Genomic DNA, 19,676 nt, shown 5'->3' with positions numbered 1-19,676 from the left:
CCTATGTTGTTTTGCAGATGACATGACTTGCATTTGCAATGGAAAGAACAAAATTGATAGATGTATTTTAATCATCAAGACAAAGACATCAACATAATTAAAGGAGGGAAGAAAAAAATAACACGGAATTAAGCCTTACTCTTGGCCTGGCCTTCCGCACTATCGAGTGCCTCTGCAACCAATTGCAATGAAATTGCAAGCGACGATGGAACAGCAATGAACAAGAGGCCTGCGATGAAATTGGATGGGCGATCTGGGCACTGGCGCGAGTCCAACTCGCCGACGTCCCAACGCCGTGATGCTGCTTGCCTACATGGACGCGTCCGCGATGCCCCCGACCGATGGCAATTGGCGATGCCGGCCACGTCTGAGAGGAAGCTGAAACATTGGGGTTTTGCGTCGGTATGTGCGCTGAGAGAAATCAGGAATTTGAAGGCCGGGTGTTGACACGCACATTGATCATTTCAACTTCTAGCAATTTGAGCCTCGTTTTCTACGGAATGGACTGCAAACTCATGAATTTGAAGCCTCATATGATACTATATACTTAATTGTACTTCATACTTTTGGGGCCCTTCAAATTTGGAGGCCATGTGCGGTCGCACGGCCCGCACGGGCCCAAAGACGCCCCTGGTAGCAAGAATTACACATGAATATAACATACTTTGGAAATAAAAAAAAATAAAAACTGGGCAGTAGAGCAAGCAGAAAACCACCGCGTCAACACTTTTGCCTTGAGAGAATCGTTGCCGAGTGCCAAGCCAAGCATGAAAATCTGGGCCCTCTTTAGGCCCATTAGTCAGCATAGATGGATCCGACTTATTAATAGCCCCACATGTCTGTCTGTGTGCCGTTCGAAATTTGAAACAGCTCTCCTACCCTCCAACGTCATTCCCGCAGGCCCCACTTCGCCCCCAAATCTCTCCCCACTTCGCTCCCCAAATCCCGATTTCTTCTCCCCACCTCCCGCAGTCTCCAGGAGCAGAGCAGCAGCAGCAGCCATGGCGACGCTCGCGCCGGGGGTGCTGCTTAGGGCCTGTTTGGCTCCAGGACTTTTTCCAAAAGTCCCTATCACATCAAAAGGAATCTTACTATTTTATATTATTAAATAAAATCTGTTTATAAATGTTTTTTGACAGCTGAGTGCTTTTTCGCGAGACGAATCTAATGAGCCTAATTAATCGATGATTGGCTACAGTGATGCTACAGTAACCATTCGCTAATCATAGATTAAGATACATCATTAGATTCGTCTCGCAGTTTAGCCCCAGGGTTCTGCAGTTAGTTTTATAATTAATATTTATTTAATACTTCTAAATACTAAAAAGTCTCTAGGACTTTTTTGAAGTCCCTCAATAAACACCCCCTTAACTCCTGCAGTCCATGCACACCGACGACCGCGTCGCCGGCGACCACCGCTCCGCGGTGCTCCAGGTCACCGCCGTCGTCCCGGCGCTCACCGCCTCCACCACCGACTCCCTCCTCGTCCCCTCCAACGGCTTCCTCCTCAACCTCTCCGACGGCCTCCACTCCACCTACGTCCAGCTTCCCCCCGCCGACGCCGACGCGCTCCTCCTCGCCGCGCGCCCGCACCTCGTCGGACACCTCGTCCACCTCGACCGCCTCCGATTCGCGCGCCCCGTGCCCCGCGCCGTCGGCCTGCGCGTCGTCCCGTCCTCCCGCGCCCTCCCCTGCGTCGGCACCCCCGAGCCGCTCGTCGCCCGCCCCGCCGCCTGCGCCCGCGGATACCTCATCCAGCCCGCCGCGTCGCCATCCGACGCCGCGCCGCCGCTCATGCCGTCCTCCGGTTCTGAAACCAGTGACGCCGTCAAAAGGACGGTCCTTGGGCCCAAGAACGCCGTCGCCGAGCCCACGCCGCCAACGACCGGCTCGGCCGTCAAGCGGCGGTTCTCATCCCCGGCGCCGTCCAAGCAGCGAGATCCGTCGCCCTCCGTGAAAGCCGCCTCACGGGCGCCATCTCCATCGGTGAAGGGTGCATCCAGGGCGTCCTCGCCCGCGGTGAGGGGCACGCCCAGGGCGACGTCGCCGGCGCCGTCCAAGTGCGTCGTGCCCAGCCTCGTTGCGGCCAAGGAGGAGAATCGCCGGGCTGCTAGGGAGCCGGCGATTGTCGTCCCATCAAGGTACCGCCAGCCTTCACCGGCTGGAGGGAAAAGGGGAGCGGCGTCTCCGGCGGTTGGTGGGAGGCGGGCATCCTCGTCCCCTAGTTCGCGGCGGCTGTCCGGGGAAGGGACCAGCAAGAAGAAGGTTGGAGTACTGGTGGCTGGGATCTCCAAGATGACAGATTTGGGAAATGGGTCAGCCATGAAGCCCGGGAGGAAGAGCTGGGACGATCCAACATTGTCCCTTGCAGCGGCAGCTGCAGGTTCTGTGATAAAATCCAGGGCCAAGGTTGACAAGGATACTATCCTCAGGACTCAGGTCAGGATCCTGTTACTACATTGTGTTACATTTGGGACATTGTGCTTGCTAGTTTAGCTGTTAGCCTAATTGCTGCCAATAGTACTGATTGGGAAGAGCACCATTGCACACGTAAATGTCACCGGTGACCAGAAGTCCACTGAAGATGTCATAGGACTGCGTTATATATCTAAACCCTCAATTTTAACATATTTTGGGCCATATTCAGAAATTGGTGATTTTCAAGTGTCACATGTGAAATTAATGGAAGAAAGGATATAAGATGGTACAAGGATTCACCCTACATCCTGAATATAGAGTTTTAACCCATAGCAATGCATGGGCATACTTGCTAGTATAAGCATAAGGATGAATACTTCATTTGAGAACTCAAATAGGTAGTAAAAGAATTAATTTCTGAACTTTAGTGGAGACCAAGTTAAATTGAAACTGAGCTTGAACTCGAAGGTGTAAGTTACACATATTGCTATGCATATCAGAGATCTTGCAAGGCACATTCATGTGATTAGAAATGATAGATAACTGCCATCATATGAAGGAAGTGTCATCGGTGCTGGCCATAATATTGAATACCCGATATAGTTCATTTAAATGGATTCAGAATAGATAGTTGACAAAAACATAAAATTGGTAAAAGATACTGTAAACATAATACTTGATTAATATGATCATAACTCTGGTAAACTGTAATCGTTTTTGCGAACTGCTCTGGGCATCGTTTTTTCCTTTGCAAATTTGGTATGTGCCTATGTGGATATGCATGTCAGCATGTCGATATAGTTCATTTAAATGGATTCAGAATAGATAGTTGACAAAAACATAAAATTGGTAAAAGATACTGTAAACATAATACTTGATTAATCTGATCATAACTCTGGTAAACTGTAATCCTTTTTGCGAATTGCTCTGGGCATCGTTTTTTCCTTTGCAAATTTGGTATGTGCCTATGTGGATATGCATGTCAGCATGTCGTGATGGTAACAAGATTTGTAATCATAGCACCATGAAAGAAAAACTCCAAGCACATGGTGCTATGATTACAAATTACAGTCAACTTGAAATTTTTAAAATATTGATACAAGGGTATACAGTGGTGAGGTACTGAGGTCATGTTTACTCAAAGCACATTGTGTATTGATATTTTGCTGTTAAGAGCTGGTATTTGTCTGAGTAACTAGAAAGTCGCGTACCTGTTCACAGTTACACTAGTTACACTAGTCTGTACCTATTCACAGTTACACTAGAAGTTGTATTTGTACCTTTGGAGTAAGAATTTTTATCTCCTTTCCTTCTGTATCAACAGGAAGCAATGTCAAGACGATTAAGTGATGCTACAACAGAACAATACAGTACTGACGATTCCTCTGTTGTTGAGCGGCCAAAGCCTCATAAGAAGATAGAATCTACATCAGTAAAGGCGAAAACCGTAGTTCCAAAAATTAAAATTCATGATCCTAAATGGACTGATGGCAGCATTCCATTGGATGCACTTTCTGATCAACTCTCAAAAATCGGAAGGGTAAGGACTATGCACTCTAGTTTGTCAGCTGATTGTCTCCCTATGTTGTTGTTTGACTTGAATCTCTAACATAATTTATTTACTGAATTCACAGGAAGCTATTGAACGTAGAGATGCAGCAGCAATTGTTGCTGCTAGTGCTCTGCAAGAGGCGATGCTCACTGAATCAGTTGTCAGGAACCTAAGGTATTGAAAGCCATCTTTTTTCCCTATCTGACCATCCGAAGACAAAACCTATGTATTGTATTCATTTGAAAGTGATGTGGTTAATTATATCATGTTTGTCTACAGCAAGTTCTCTGAAATTTGCTCGTCATCAAAGACCTCCAATCCACTCTCAACAGTCGATATTTTCCTTGCTGTCTATGAAGATACTCTCAAGTGGAAGACAATTGCCGAGTCTATGGTGACCGTTGAGGCTGACGGGGCATTCTTGGAGAAATCATCTCATGATTGGGTTCATGCTGCCTTAGCCACTGATCTTGAAGTTCTCAAGCTACTGAATGGTGCCTCCGAATCCATCTCTCGGTTGAAGAGCACCAATAGGCCAAAGGCTCCTTCAGTGGAACCACCAAGAACAAGCCTATCCAGGAAGCTGTCACTTGGAACTTCAGCAAAAGTCCAGTCTAAGGTCTCACCGAGCTCTCCAGGAAGCTCCACATGGAACAACACTGAGAGCATGTATCAGACAGTTGAGCTTGCTAAGACCTTGTGGCGTGAGATGCATATGTGGTTCCTGAATTTTGTGGATGAAGCATTGGATGTGGGTTTCCACTTGTTTGAAGACCAGGATATGGCAAGTAAGGGGCAGCACAGCAGCCACATAACAGTGGTTCTTTCACAATTCAAGAAGATCAGTGACTGGTTGGATGGAGTTGGGAAGATTGCTAAGGAGGAGAAAACAAAGGAGAAGATTGAGTACTTGAAGCACAAGATTTATGGGTTTGTCATTAGCCACATGGGGTCTGCATTTGAGAGCTCTGTCTCAGTTTCATCTAGGAGTTGAGAGCTTGAGGGATGCTTCATGCTCTGAAGCTGACTTTGATTGTCATTTTTTTTCTTTGGATTAAGGCTATCCGATTCAACAGTGAAATGGTGTGGGCTACAATTGTAGCAGTGGTGTGTCTTTTTTTTAAAAAAAATATGACTTGAGGTCTCTGGATATGCATTGTTTTGTGGTTGTGATCTTCAAATGTCTTGTGTTTTTCAGTAAGTAGTTATTTTCCCCTTCATGACTGATGTATAAAGCTTCTTTTGCTGACTGTTATTGACTTGTAATAACACCATACCATGTCTTTCGTCAGCTGCTGATGAACACTCCAGTGCAAGTGCTGCCCTACTGTTTGACCTCTCGATTCCCAGCAATGCTTGATTGGTAGCAGGTCCAATTATTTTGGTAAAAAGCTGGTGGATTTGTTGAATGCAATTACATTCTTTGTTCGACACCGTGCATATTTCCCTACATTGATGTAATCCGTGCTTCTGGTAAACTCTGAGCAAGCAGTAACAGGCAGTGCAAGAGATGGAGAAGAACCAGCATTGCCTGATAAAAAGGTTGAGCCCACCATGTTCAGATGATTCAGATATCACCGAGATGTAGTTAACCATGTATATTGATTTGCCTTGATGTAAAGCGACTCCTGTTATGTGAATTTTATTGCCAAAAGCAGACACATATATTAAACATATGGTTGTGATTAAACAACCAGAGAAAAAGAAAAAAGACAAGGAAAAGGATCAAAGCACTGAAATTAACTAAGACTGAAAAAATTACTCCATTCTGACAACTTTGCTTTGCTCAGGGAGTCACTACATGTATTGGACCAAAGCTGAAGATCATCTCGGCATCGTCTTGAAATCTGAATATTTGCTTCGACCTCGTGTCTGAAAATTTTTGCATTTCTGTATTTCCAGACGTTCCACATGATACAAGTCAGAACCGTGTAGGATACAAATACTAGCAACTGGAGCCAACATCACCTGGATCCAACAACACCTTCTGGATTATATGAATGTAATGAAGGTGCCCCAAATCTTAATACATCAAATGATATAAATTAATTAGGCTCAAGAGAGCCACACATCTATGATCGAACAAATAATTCACCTAAAGATGACTGTGCTATGCAGTATGCACTGCACACAATTTGTGCTTCTGCCTTATGCTTTGATCTTAAGAAATTGAATATACAGATATATGTGTTCAGAAGATTCAAGAGTTGGTGGAGTATGGACTAATTTGGACAGATGAATTCGGTTTCTTTCTACAACCATTAGGTAAAGTTTTCTTCTGTCAAACTATATGCACAGAAATGTCATATGCTGCAGTGTTCAATTTGTAGCAACAAAATACTGCTTTTTTGTTGCCCTTGTGCCCTTTATGGCTATGCTGGGCACTGGATGCGCCCAACCGACAGTGCAAAGCAGACTGTAGCCTAAAATGTTTTAGTGAATGTTCATCATAGGAAATTATACTCTGTTGATTACTTCAGAATGTGTCTATTTTGCAATTTTTCATCAAAAGGACTCTTGTTTATAAGATCTAATTGTTCATACTCAGAACCTAGGAAGCTGATTCAAAATTCTACCTGAAATTTGAAGCTTATCGTAGGGAGTGGCGGCCAGCGCGAGCAGCACCCAGGCCCACCCAACCCAACCCAACCGGCCCATTTCCACCCGCTCCTCCTTCTCTTCTTCCTTCCTCCCATCGTTTCCGTTTCCCTCTCTCCCCAATTTCAAAATCCAGCTCCCTTGCTAGGGTTTGCCTTTGCGGCGCGGCGCAGCCCCCCTCTTCTCGCCATCCAAGGGAAAAGGCGATGGAGCTCAACATCGTGGACAAGTACGAGAAGCTGGAGAAGGTGGGGGAGGGCACCTACGGCAAGGTGTACAAGGCGCAGGACAAGGCCACGGGCCAGCTCGTCGCCCTCAAGAAGACCCGCCTCGAGATGGACGAGGAGGGCATCCCGCCCACCGCGCTCCGCGAGATCTCCCTCCTCAACCTCCTCTCCCACTCCATCTACGTCGTCCGCCTTCTCGCCGTCGAGCAGGCCGCCAAGAACGGCAAGCCCATCCTCTACCTCGTCTTCGAGTTCCTCGACACCGACCTCAAGAAGTATCTCGACGTCTACCGCAAGGGGCCCAACCCCAGGCCGCTACCCCCGCACCTCGTCAAGGTAACCAACTGACAATAATCACCCATCTGAATTCTGATCACTTCTTCTTTTTCATCTAGTACTGTTATTGAAAAAAATGCTCAATTCAACTCCATCAACTGTAAAAATGACACCTTGTCTACTGATTCTCCAGTTGATCTAAGCAACTATTGATTACTTCATTGTCAGAGATTCAGAACTAAGATCTAAGCAACTATTGATCACTTCGTGCTCAGAGATTCAGAACTAAGTAACCTATGCATTACATACAGTACAATCCTGATCAGGTTGAAAAAAAAACGACGCCTTCTATACTGATTCTCCAATTGATTTCAGCAATTGATCGCTTCATGATCAGAGCAAATTTGCCTGCACATTGCGAATGGTATTTTCAGTTTCTGACAAAAGGTGCAATCCTAATAGGAGGACTGTAAAACGAAAATATTGGGCCATATAAATTCTAATCAAATGTAAAATCAAAGCACTTAACTGTGAAATTAAATGAGGATATTGTGTCTCTAAGTTGTTCTGATCCCGTGCTGATTATGCAGTTAACGATTGGAAACTGACATATACTGATTATGTTTTGCATTAAGCTGTACAGATGACGTGACAGTCTGTGTTTAAAATTTCCGAAATTTATGCTAAGAAAGCTAGGTTTTGGAAGCAATTATTAGTGATGTTCAATGATATTTGTGAGGACCCAGATTGGTCCGCAGTCCCCTTCATTGCCATCATGTGCTTGCAATTCAAGAAAAAATGTTCTCACAGAACATATTTTGACTAGTGAAGCATTTTCTTCGATTAGTCTTGATAGCAACATAGTATTCTGTGGAAGCTTCATTTCCTTGACTAGTTGCTTATATTTTATAATCTGTAGTCAATTCATGATCATTAGATATCAAGTTCACTCTCCTTTGGTTTCATTTGGACTAATGTACTTTCTTTACTTCTACTTCCTTCTAGAATTTTCTGTTTCAGTTATGCAAAGGAGTTGCTCACTGCCATGGCCATGGTGTCCTTCACCGGTTGGATTTCTCACCTGATTTATGTTGCTGAACCCATCAGTCAAGCACAACATTCCATTTCATTAGTGTTATTCATGGTCAATTTTTAGGGATTTAAAGCCGCAAAACCTGCTGGTTGACAAGGAGAAGGGGATACTGAAGATTGCCGATCTTGGGCTTGGTAGAGCTTTCACTGTGCCAATGAAAAGCTACACCCATGAGGTACTGGCAGTTGGTTGGTTCCACACAACTTTAACATTTAAAGTTTTTAACAGAATTTTTCTTAGCAGATCCAGTAAACCTTTTCTTATTCTGTATTTTGTGTAGATTGTGACACTTTGGTATAGGGCTCCTGAAGTTTTGCTTGGAGCAACACATTACTCAACTGGTGTTGATATGTGGTCTGTTGGATGTATCTTTGGTATGCCTGTTCCCTTTTTGAGTCTTGATGCCCAATTACCTTGTCTTGTACTGAATAATTGATGCATTATATGTACAATGTTTGGGTAAAAAATGCAGTAACCAATGTCCTTGTACAAGAAACTTAATACTGCGCCAGAATCTATATTGTCCACATCATCTTTGAATTTATGTCCTTACACTTAAAATTTGACCTTGCTCTTAATTAAGAGATGATGTATTTTGAAGGGTTCCACATCTATACTGAAAACCTTTACCCGATTGTGATGTTCATAACTTTTTAATGCAGCTGAAATGGTCAGAAGACAAGCTCTCTTTCCCGGTGACTCTGAGTTGCAACAGTTGCTTCACATTTTCAGGTCTTTTTTCCCCCTTCTGCATTCAAACATTGGTGCCATAATATGTGTAGTACCTTGCTTAGTTGCTAGGATAGTGTCGTTCTGTTAATCCTGAAGTTATTGTTCTATTATCAAGTTGATCAGATGCTGGCACTTAGCATTTGGTGCAAGAGTCGTATTGAATGAGTTCTTACTTGGCATAATCTGAATATGTTACTATATGTGATAATAGTTTGATTTTCATTACTCATCTCTGTTAAACACTCCTATAGTACTATTAGTCTTGATTGTTTCAACTTTCAAGGAATAGCCAGTTATGCACATATAAAATCTCAGTCTGGATTTATTCTATCAATGTATATTGTACTATGGATTTACTGAAATCTGCCTCTGGAAAAGGTTATTGGGAACTCCTACTGAGGAGCAGTGGCCTGGAGTCAGTGGTTTGAGGGATTGGCACGAGTTTCCACAATGGAAGCCCCAGAGTTTGGCCCGTGCTGTCCCAACGCTGGAACCTGAGGGCATTGATCTGCTATCAGTAAGTTCACTGTGCTTGGAAGTGTTGTTCCACCTACTTAAGAAACCTTTCTTCAATTATCAAACCTGAATCCATTTCTTTTCTCACGTTTGAAATGGGTCTATTATCTCTGCATATTTTCTTTTGGTGTCTTGCCCTGTATGTAACATTGTAACTTGATGTTCAGTGGAGTACATTTATTCTGAGCATGCCACATTTCAGTTTATTGGTTCGTGTGTCATTGACAACATTGGCTAAATTTTCACTTGATAGGTAGATCAATATCTTATTATGCCCTAAAAAAGAAAAGTCTGCTTATGGCTTTATTAGGATGTTTCCCATTGCCGTTGAACAAGAAACTGCGCAGTCTTCTCCCCACCCCCAAAAAGAAAGGAATTGTGCTGATGGTTTTGTGATTGACGTTTTTCAGAAAATGCTTCAGCTTGATCCTGCAAACAGGATATCAGCCATCGCCGCGATGGACCATCCCTACTTTAACAGCCTTGACAAGTCCCAGTTCTAGTCTGAAGCTGCTACTATCAAGAAGTGAGCTTTCCGATGGAGCTATGAATTTCAGTTGCCATCTAGGCAGCTGTTTCATAGTCTATTAGTGACGTGTTACCGAGTAAAATTGGCGTGCCTATCTTTTCGTGTCACGTGTGTGACTCGATAAACTATATTCTTCCATGTACCAAAAGCTGTTGTCTTGTAGCATAACACAAGTTATTTGTTGGGCACCGTTTTTTTTTTCCCCTGTGAGGGTGAGTATTTGTTATCTGTGCCAATAATTTGTGGCAACGTTGCGCGCTAAAGAAAACAAAGCGGCAACCACTTGTCGATCATTGTTTGGTGTTCTGTCGGACAAGGGCAAGTCGTTGGTTCATCCCGAACTGAGATCGCCTGGATCAGGATGGGGACATTAAACAGACTGCAAGCACTTGTATAAACAGCGTGGGGACGGATTTATGTCCTTGCGACCTTTGCATCATACTGTATCTGTGAGATGCATTACATTGTGTAAAAATGCTTCCGACCTCGGGATGTTGTGCGAAGCCCTTTGAACGAGATGGTGTACCTGTGGTGTCATGTCCTGGATGGTGGATGAGTGAGGCTGCTGGAGAAGTTGCCCCTCTCCCTCTGCTTGGATGTGGACGAGCGTGGAAACCTGACGAGCATTGACATGGGGCACCTCCGCGGCTCCGCCTTGACGATGAGAGCTCTCTCTACCCCTTTTTTATTTTCAAATTACACTCGAAGGCTTTTTTTTTTCTCTTTGAAAAGCATACTGGAAGGTTTGGCTGATGCTCCTATCGGCTTCTCAAACACCATCCTAGTATTACAGATTGGGCGATCCGTACGCCATCTCGCGTCTTCCCCTCTGATCGATAAGATAAGCTGGGGCGGTCCGCGGTCGCAATCTCGTTGCCAAATACATGATACATGATAGCGTGCTAACCGCTAAAGTTGACGCTGATTGTCCATGTTGGCATCGACCGCGAATAGCACAACTATAAACGTCGATGTTGTCTCTGTATAAGGCAGGATTTGCCAGCGTGCTGTGTTGCTTCGCTGATGCTTGCAATGCAATCAGAATGGGTGAGGTCAAGCGATATATATGTTGATCTTTTTGCGGTTGTACTTTGTTTCTCCCTTGCATAGTTGAATTTTCCATCCTAGCAGGCTCATATATATTCTCCTGCTCTCTGAACGATGATGCTGGGACTCGCCAAACAAATTGGGCCATGCGAGCTGATTTAGAGGGAGGATAGAAAGCGGGGAGGGCCGCGCTGTGAGCTGACTGCAGCCCGGCCCAACAGAAAAAGAAATAACGGTCCTATCCCATACCTCTCCAGGAGCAAAATGGCCCAATGAAACGGCAGCTGAAATGCTTTTTTTTTTTTGCTGCAGGAATACTTTCTTGAAGTGAAAGATTTGTAGCAAGAATCACACCTGAAAACAACATATTTTGGGGAAAAAAACTGAAAATAAAAACTGGCAGTAGAGCAAGCAGGAAACCACTCGCCACCGCGCCACGCATCATCACTTGGCCTTTGAGAGAATCGTCGCCGAGTGCCAAGCCAAGCATGAAATGTGCCAGTCTCTCGGTCTCAGAATTCCTGTGTCGCTGGCGGCTGCTTTTGTTGCGAGCCCATGGTGGCCGGCCGTAATGCGGCAGTCGGCTACATTTCCGGGCAGCGGACGTCGCACCACCACGGCTCTGCACCCGACTTGGTCGGGTCGCCATCGATATTTGGCCCGTACTGGCTAATCTTCTCCTTTAAAAGACGAAACCCGACCCTAGAACCAAGCAGATCGTTCAGCAGGCAGGCCCAGCCGCCCATGCGCCATTGTCAGTCGCTCCCATGCCCCTCGTCACACAGCTCTTGATTTACCAAATGGTAGGAAAGCCGCACAACAGTCTTCGCCACCGGCGTCATCCTCTACAAGCACCATGGCGCCGCCGGCCTCAGTTACATACCACCCAGCGGCTCGTCCGGCAGTGGCGACTAATGGCCGCACGACCACCTCCGCCTCATCCTATCGCTCTTGATCGTAGATGGCAACTGCTTCTGCCGTTGCCGGCAGTGACACGCTCAGTACATGTTCGATAAAATGCCCAGTCCCTGTTGAACGTGTTTTTCTTTTGTTGCCGTCTAAAGCATAACAACAGTGGCTATAAAGAGGTTGTTGTCGGGTGCACACTGCATACTTGACCAAGTGCTGCCGGTTTACGGCCCAACAATCGTGTTCAATATCTTTACCATCATGCAAGGATCAACATACAAATTGGAAACTATAGTATTTGTAGGATATGATGGCATTTCTAATCGGCACTCATGGATATTACTGATTGTAAATTAATCTGTCCACAAACCATCATATGGTTTTGTTGCATACGTACATGTATCTCTTTTACATCTAACACCGGCTATAAAAGGTAAAAAGAAAAGTATTACCTCTACCATGATAACAATGACGAGGCGCGGCAAAGCCGCGCACAGTTTCTAGTGGAAGTCCGAATTCCCAACCACAAGGGAAAACAAAAGAGCACCACCCCTTATCGAATACCATCAATCGTAAGAAACGCCGGTGCTCGCCGGAGTTTATATATATATAGACACACACTAAGCTCGCCAGAGGGCCTGTTTGGTTTAGAGAGTAGCATGAGTAGTGTTAGATAGGTAAGGTTTTCACGGTGTAACAAATCAGTTGTGATCCGGTTTGTTCCGGAATATTCCGGTTGCTATGCTTGGTAAAGATCTCCCTAGATTAGATTCTAGTTTGTTGTACAAGTAGACTTGGAGATCACGCTAGGTATGCAACCGATCCTGTAATCTTGGGATGATTTTCTCCCTATATATATCAACGCGTAACCGAGAGCTAGCCAAGATAGACAGTCTCGTTCCATCTATTATCACAAGTAGCACAAACTTTGACTAATAATTAAAAGTACTAAATAAAGGCAGTTTGCAAAATTAACTTCATAACCCCTGCGCTACTTCGCGAGACGAATCTAATGAGACCTTTGACCGCACGATTAAAGGATGGTTACAGTAACATCACTGTAGCCAATCATCAATTAATTACCGTCATTAGATTCGTCACGAAAAATTACACTCATTCCTAAAAAGATTTTGCAAATAGACTTTATTTAGTACTCCATGTATGTGAGATTCTTTTTTCGGGAAAATGTGACAGCACAATCCAAACAAGGCCAAAGTGACAAACAAGGCCAGAGTGACGAGGATCTGGAACCAGTCAACCAGCACTAAGCCTTAACCAGCACCGCAACCTGGAGGATCGCTACAACCTACTCCTACGTACTGTAACTTGCTTGCTTTCCGTCGTACTGACTGGACATGAAGCCTCTGCAACTTGTCGGTAATCAGGTAGTTACGCGAGAGAATGGGTCAGTTGCTGCGGCCTTCGCTCATCGGGCTGCATGCGCTCCACATCTCCACTGCACATGCAGGCGTGCAGCAATCGTGAGCGGGTCAATCCCGACATGGGCGCTAGTGCTTCTCCAAGAACTTGTCGGGACATTTTTGCTCGCTTCCGTGTAGCGCATGCAGCTGCACGGTAGCGCCGCCGGGGACTGCAGACAGGCGCGTAGTACGCGACGCCGCGCTCGCATCTGTTCTAGTGGTCTGGTGGAGCTGTCGACACGTGCACGGCACGCCTTGTGTCCGTACGATCCAGGTACGCGCTCCTCCTTCCTGCTACAGGCTACAGCGACGGCCCATCGCCATCGCCGACCTGGCGCAGTTCGAGTTATAGATGGCCAAATGGGTGATCCTGCCCAACACGACACTAACCCGCTTTAGACACAGTCCACTTAGGCATGGCCCACTTAGACACGTTAAGTTAACCGTGTCATATTGTGCTGGTTCATGGGCCGAGCCAGCGGCCCAGGAACGACTCGAAGGTCGCTGGACGGTGCGGACCGACCCATCTAACCCATCGACACGCCAACCCACCAGCCCATCCAGCACGTCTCCGCCATGACTCGCCAGCCGCAGCCTGCACACGTCGCCACCGCCGCTCGTCGGGCGTCCCAGCTTGCGCTCGCTCCAGCCTGCGCACGCCGACCGCCCCATCCTGTGCGTGCCGCCGTCGCTCGCAGGCCCATCGCGCGCACGACGGGCGCCGCTCGCCGGCCGTCCGCAGCCTGCGGCTGTGCGCCCGCCGACCGCCTCCGGCCCTCCCCTGCACCGGCCGCAGCCGCTTGCAAGCCCTGGTGTGCACGAGAGAGAGGGATCGAGAGAGTTGAGTGTGGCGGCTGAGTGGATGGAAGTGAGGGAGAGATAGGGATTGGGGTTTTAGGATTAGGGGAATATGGGCTATTAATGGGTTAAATTGTTCTAGATACAAAATTAGTCGTGCCTGATTGGGTTAGGCCTGTTAGTCGTGTCGTGTCCGGGTCAGCACTATGAGTCGGAGTCCAGACCCAGGCACTACCCTATGCATCGTGTTGGGTCGACCCTGACCCTATAGATCGTGAGCTAGCCTAGATTAGGATAGGGTTTTTTTTCGTGTCGTACCTAGTGCGATCCATCTGATCCAACTCTCTCCGCCCCGCGCAAGCCAACTAGCGATTCGGATCCCTCCTCTCGCTTTGGGTCGACAACCAATGCAATGTGCCCGCGCTAGGGCTGGTGGTCCACCTGACAGGTAAACACTGCGCATCGCACGCGACACCGACTGTGAACACAGCAGAGGAGAAAGGGAGGACCATCCGATCCGGGCTCTATCCTCTTGGTTTTGCCCATAGTGGCACGACACGAGCCCCATCATGGCTCGGTTCCTTCATCATCAATAACAAAAGAAAAGAAAAACTGTCGACACTGATGACAGCTTTTTTTCTCTCTCGAATCTAGAAGGTTTGGCTGATGCTCTTATCGGCTTATCAAAAACCCTATTACAGATGCGCGATCCGGTTCCGAGGGTCGCCGCCTCATACGCCATCTCGCGTCTTCCTCTCTCTGATCGGGGCGGTCGCAATCTCGTTGCCAAATTTTTCCACAGGATAGCGTGCTAATCGATAAAATTGACGCTGATTGTCCAGGTTGACAGCGACCGCGAACAGCAGAGGATGAGTGAGTACGTTCTCAAGGCAGCAGGGCGCTCTTTCAACTTCAATCATAACGTACGATCACATACTAATCCAAAGCTGCCGAGCTGTGTTGCGATGGATGAGGATAGATGATGATCACGATGCCCCCACACAACACAACTGATAGCTATAGTGACGCTGCTCCCGATTGGTAGTGGTGTAGCATAGGAGTACCTCTCAGCTGACCTCATCACGCCCTAACGATGAGTTTAACCAACGTAACGCTTGTGAAATTATTGGTTCCGCGAAAGGGACCGCTGACCTCACAGATAGTTTGTGGCTGCTGCTTGATGTTTTGGTACGCGAAAGGCACGGCTCCATCTGCAGTGATGATGCTGATGTATCGAGCCACGCGCCATGGCGGTAACGCGCAACCTGGCGGCAAGCACGTGGGCTCAGCTGAAGAATCGCACTTGGAGAACACTAATCGAATCACCAAACAGTTTATAAATCTGCTTTTGTTCCTGTGGGCACAGTAGAGCCGCAGAGTCACTGTCTCAGGCTCCCAGCTGCGATGCCACCAGTGCAGGCTAGTAAAAATACTAACTGGAGAATCATCGGACGGGCGCAACATTAAGAGATTTATTAAAGGTAAGATTGAGTGGTCAGGGTCGCTGGTGGGTCAGCCTGCAAGAGGGGCGGATCTTTAGGGGGGGCTAGGGGACCCCCACCCCCCAGCCATGAAACTCCATTGGAGCAAGAGGTGGAGAGGAGAGAAGAAGAGAGGAAAAAGAAGAAGAAAAAAGAAAAAAAAGGTGAAGATAGAGGTGGAAGGGAAGCGAGCCCCCCTGTCAACTTGTGCTGCATCCGCCATAAGCGGTTTGGCTGGCACGGCTCGTACACAGTAAATTTAGGGTATTAAATAAAATCTAATCACAAACCCACCTGCAGGACTCTGATAAATTCACGAGACCAATATAACGAGGTCTTTGTCCGAATGATTAGAGGATGGTTACTGTAGTAAATTATGGATTAATTATCGTCATTAGATTCGTCTCGAAAAGTTATACTCATTTGTGAAAAGGTTTCGCAAATAAACTTCGTTTAGTACTCTATGCATACATTTGTTTTTTTTTAATTTTTTTCGTGCTGTCAACTAAACACGGCAATAAGGCCCCATTTAGTTCCCAAAAAATTTCACCCAAAAATTTTCAACTCCCCTTTAAACACATGTATGAAACACTAAATATAATTAAATAACAAAACTAATTACACAGTTTGGATGTACACGACGAGACGAATCTTTTGAGCCTAATTAGTGCATGATTAGCCATAAGTGCTACAGTAACCCATATGTGCTAATGATGCGGTCAAAGGCTTCAAAAGATTCGTCTAGCGGTTTTCAAGTGAATTTTGAAATTAGTTTTTTAATTAGTGTTCGAAAAGTCCTCCCGACATCTGGTCAAATATTGACGTGACACCCAAAAATTTTCACCAAACTCAACTAAACGGACCCTAAGCCTGCATTATTCCTGATGCACTCACTATTCCCGGTTTGACCCAACACCCCTCTATCGCACTCGCTTACCTCATGAACAGGAGCAGCAGCTGCTGCTCCATTATTGACGATCACGATGGCGGATGGGCGGCGGCATGGTCCGTCCGCCAGTTGCCCGCCCGGGGCGAGCTCCAGACAAAATAAGGCGAGGGGCCTATCAGGAGGGGCCATCTGCTTATAGGCAGCCCGGTCAAACCAAACGGCGACGCGGACGAGGCGAGGCACCCGCCGATATTTTTTCCTTGCGAGCCAAGAAAAACGAGATCTGGGCATCTCCGGCGGGACAGGCAGGCAGACCGCTGCCCGCCGACAGCGGGGGGAATATGCCGCCGGATATGCCGCGGCCGCGTGGGCCGGAGGGAGGCGCCGTGTTGCTTGTTCGTACGGCCCGGACCGGGACTGGACGAGGCGCGCCCGCGCGCACAAACGTGACAGGTCGCCGCCGGCCCCAGCGCGCCGGAGCGACGCGCTCCGCGACAGCGTTGCTGGTAAGGAAAGGAAGAGAAGAAACAAAACATAAGGAGGGGCGGTGGAGGCGGGGTCGTGGAACCCGGACGAGCAGAGGAAAGAGGTAAGGGAATCGTCTTACTCCTACGTGCCAATAGGATCCGTTCATCAGTCACTCGTGGGGGAAAAGATGAGTTTGGACATTTTTACTGCCGTGTTTTTTTTTAAAAAAACATTTGGAAAGCGAGGGAAAATTACGAGAAAGCTGCGTGGAAAATCGACAGCCTCGGAGAGAACACCGAGCCGCTCCGCTCAATTTCCGATCCCGAAAGGGGGAGAGAAGAGACAAAACACGGGAGAGGCCGTGAAGCTGGGGTCGTGGAGCCCCGGATGAACGGAGAAAAGAGATGAGGAGCAAATCGTCTCGCGTGTCCATCGGGATTTTTCCCATCGGTCATCCGTCGGAAGAAGACGAACTTGGACGCTTGGACGACGAGGAAGAGTACAAAAAGCTCGGAGGAAAAACGACATCCTCGGAAAAAAAAGCATCGAGCCACTCCCTCCCACTCGTTTGGAGCGACTGCCTGATAGATGTGCTTGTTGGAGGGCTCGTCGCAGGCTCTCAGCAAGCCGTGTGATGTGCCGTCCGCCCGGGCCACGAGCTCGCTCCATCGCGCCGCGCCGCGCCGCGCCGCGCGACGTAAGAGCACAGCTCACACAGGCGCGGCGGTGGGCTGCCCTGTTCTAGAACCTTTCCCGTTCCACGCACCCATGCCTCGAACGAAAGATAAGCACACCCGGCAATTAATGTCCAATTATAAATTAATTATATTAAAAAATTTATCTTGTCATTTACCGTTGAATTATATAACTAGTTAATTTTTTAACGATGTTTGATGCTTCATGCAATTGTTTTTGCATGAAGATTCGATGTGACTAATAATATAGAAAAAAAATTTAGAACTAAACAGGGCTATAGTAGTGTGGCATGAACAAATTTCCCGAAGAATATAACAAGGTGAATATGGAAAGGGAGCGCGAGGGCCGGCTCCGTTTATTATTCAAGCTCCATTTATACAAGACGGTCAGTGTATATACACCCAGCTAGTTCCAAAAAAAAAAGGCCGAAAGCCGAGAGGGCGCTCTGTTACTGTTAGGCAGAAGAGCATCCCAAAGACCGGGACAAGAAAACCAGAAGCCTAGAAGCTTCGTCGCCGATCGACCTGCTCTGCTGCGACGGCACCGGCGGGGATGCGATGCTACTCTGCAGCCGGCGGCAGCGTACAGTACTATGCTACAAACTCATCACTCTCCTAACGTCCCTGGTCCGTACGTACAAAACCGTATACACAACGTTCTCGGTTATCCGTCGCCGTATCTCTACGGCTGCTCCATTGCCCGGGCTCCGCCGCCGGTCACGATCCACGGGTGAGCTGCATTATCGCAAACGGCAGACTTGTTAGAGATTTAGATCGCTGGATCGGATTCGGGGTCGACCCGAGACAGGCGCGAATCGAGGAGAGGGGGGGAGGGAAGGACGGGGGGGTTGTGGGCAGCAGACTACTCACCGAGGACCTGCTCGGCGGTGAACCTCCTCCACTCGTCGCGGCAGATCATGCGCCGCATCAGGTCCTTGGCCGCCGGGGACACGCCGCCGAACAGCCTGGGCGGGAACCGCAAGATGCCGCGCATCACGGCCGCCAGCACCTCCGCGGCGCTCTCGCCGCCGAAGGGGAGCGCGCCGCCGGACAGCAGCGCGTACATCACCACCCCGGCGCTCCACACGTCGGCCTTGGCGCCGTACTCGCCGCCGGCGACCACCTCGGGGGCCACGTAGTGGGGCGTCCCCACCAGCCCCTCCGCGCGGCCCAGGCCCCCCGCGCCCACCCACGCCGCGGACCCGAAGTCCGCCAGGCGCGCGCGCGGCGCCGCCCCGCGGCCGTCCTCCTCGTCCTCCTCGGCGGCGGCGTCGATGAGGATGTTGTCGGGCTTGACGTCGCGGTGCGCCACCCCGCGGCGGTGGCACAGCGCCAGCGCCTGGGCGACCTGCGCCACGATGGCGGCCGCCACGGGCTCCGGCACCGGCGCGCCGCGGCGGAGGCCCATCCAGTCGAGCAGGTCCGGGCCCGTGCACAGGTCCATCACCGTGTGCGTCCACGCCTCGTCCTCGTACACCGCGTGCACCTGCACCACGCCGGGGTTGCCCGCGCTGGCGAGCTGGGCCAGCTTCGGCTCCATCAGCGCGAGCTCGCGGTCGAGGTCGTCGGCCAGCTGCGAACGGTCCACGGACTTGACGGCGAAGACCTCGCCGGTGGCGCGGGACGTGCAGCGGTGGACCACCCCGAAGCGGCCGCGACCGATTTCCTCGCCGATCTCGTAGTCCCTCTTCAGCTCCGCACTCATAGTTCAGTAATTTCTTCTGTTTTTCTGAAATAGATTTCTTGGGTTACCTCGATCTGGGGAGGACGGGTGGCCTATTTAAAGACACCACTGGGAGCTATGGCCACGCGGAATATTCGGATCCTGCCGGAACGGGACCGGGAGGGAGCAGAGCTTTTCTCCTTTCCCGACTTTGCCCTCAACCTCATTTGGCCACCTTACAAAATGTTTTCCAGTGGGGATTGCTTGCTTTAGGAATATTTATTTAATTTAATCTTTATACTACTATACAGGTGGGTCAAGTGTTATATGCTGAAATAATTTGGTAAAGAATTCATATATGACT

General features: G+C 48.2%; 3 protein-coding genes across 3 annotated transcripts; 2 read left to right on the top strand and 1 right to left on the bottom strand.

Annotated features, from left to right (window-relative positions):
• Window positions 1-876: 876 nt before the first annotated feature.
• Window positions 877-5,244, top strand: LOC120656502. The gene is made up of 5 exons (XM_039934605.1): window positions 877-1,032; window positions 1,370-2,439; window positions 3,743-3,958; window positions 4,053-4,144; window positions 4,250-5,244. The coding sequence occupies exons 1-5, from the start codon at window positions 1,002-1,004 to the stop codon at window positions 4,962-4,964; spliced, it is 2,124 nt and encodes a 707-aa protein (XP_039790539.1). The 5' UTR covers window positions 877-1,001; the 3' UTR covers window positions 4,965-5,244.
• Window positions 5,245-6,650: 1,406 nt separating this feature from the next.
• On the top strand, window positions 6,651-10,234 carry LOC120656504 (cyclin-dependent kinase B1-1). Its single transcript, XM_039934607.1, has 7 exons — window positions 6,651-7,131; window positions 8,077-8,138; window positions 8,228-8,339; window positions 8,445-8,538; window positions 8,827-8,896; window positions 9,275-9,413; window positions 9,823-10,234. The coding sequence occupies exons 1-7, from the start codon at window positions 6,775-6,777 to the stop codon at window positions 9,913-9,915; spliced, it is 927 nt and encodes a 308-aa protein (XP_039790541.1). The 5' UTR covers window positions 6,651-6,774; the 3' UTR covers window positions 9,916-10,234.
• A 7,740-nt stretch (window positions 10,235-17,974) lies between these two features.
• Window positions 17,975-19,399, bottom strand: LOC120656500 (phosphoenolpyruvate carboxylase kinase 2-like). Its single transcript, XM_039934604.1, has 2 exons — window positions 18,520-19,399; window positions 17,975-18,384 (listed from the first exon to the last, which is right to left on the bottom strand). Exons 1-2 carry the CDS (start codon window positions 19,352-19,354, stop codon window positions 18,332-18,334), a joined length of 888 nt encoding a protein of 295 aa, XP_039790538.1. The 5' UTR covers window positions 19,355-19,399; the 3' UTR covers window positions 17,975-18,331.
• Window positions 19,400-19,676: the final 277 nt, after the last annotated feature.

This window comes from Panicum virgatum, chromosome 1N (assembly GCF_016808335.1).
Source record: "Panicum virgatum strain AP13 chromosome 1N, P.virgatum_v5, whole genome shotgun sequence".
In the NCBI taxonomy this organism is placed as follows: Eukaryota; Viridiplantae; Streptophyta; class Magnoliopsida; order Poales; family Poaceae; genus Panicum; species Panicum virgatum.
This window is presented reverse-complemented; position numbering and strand designations above follow the sequence as displayed.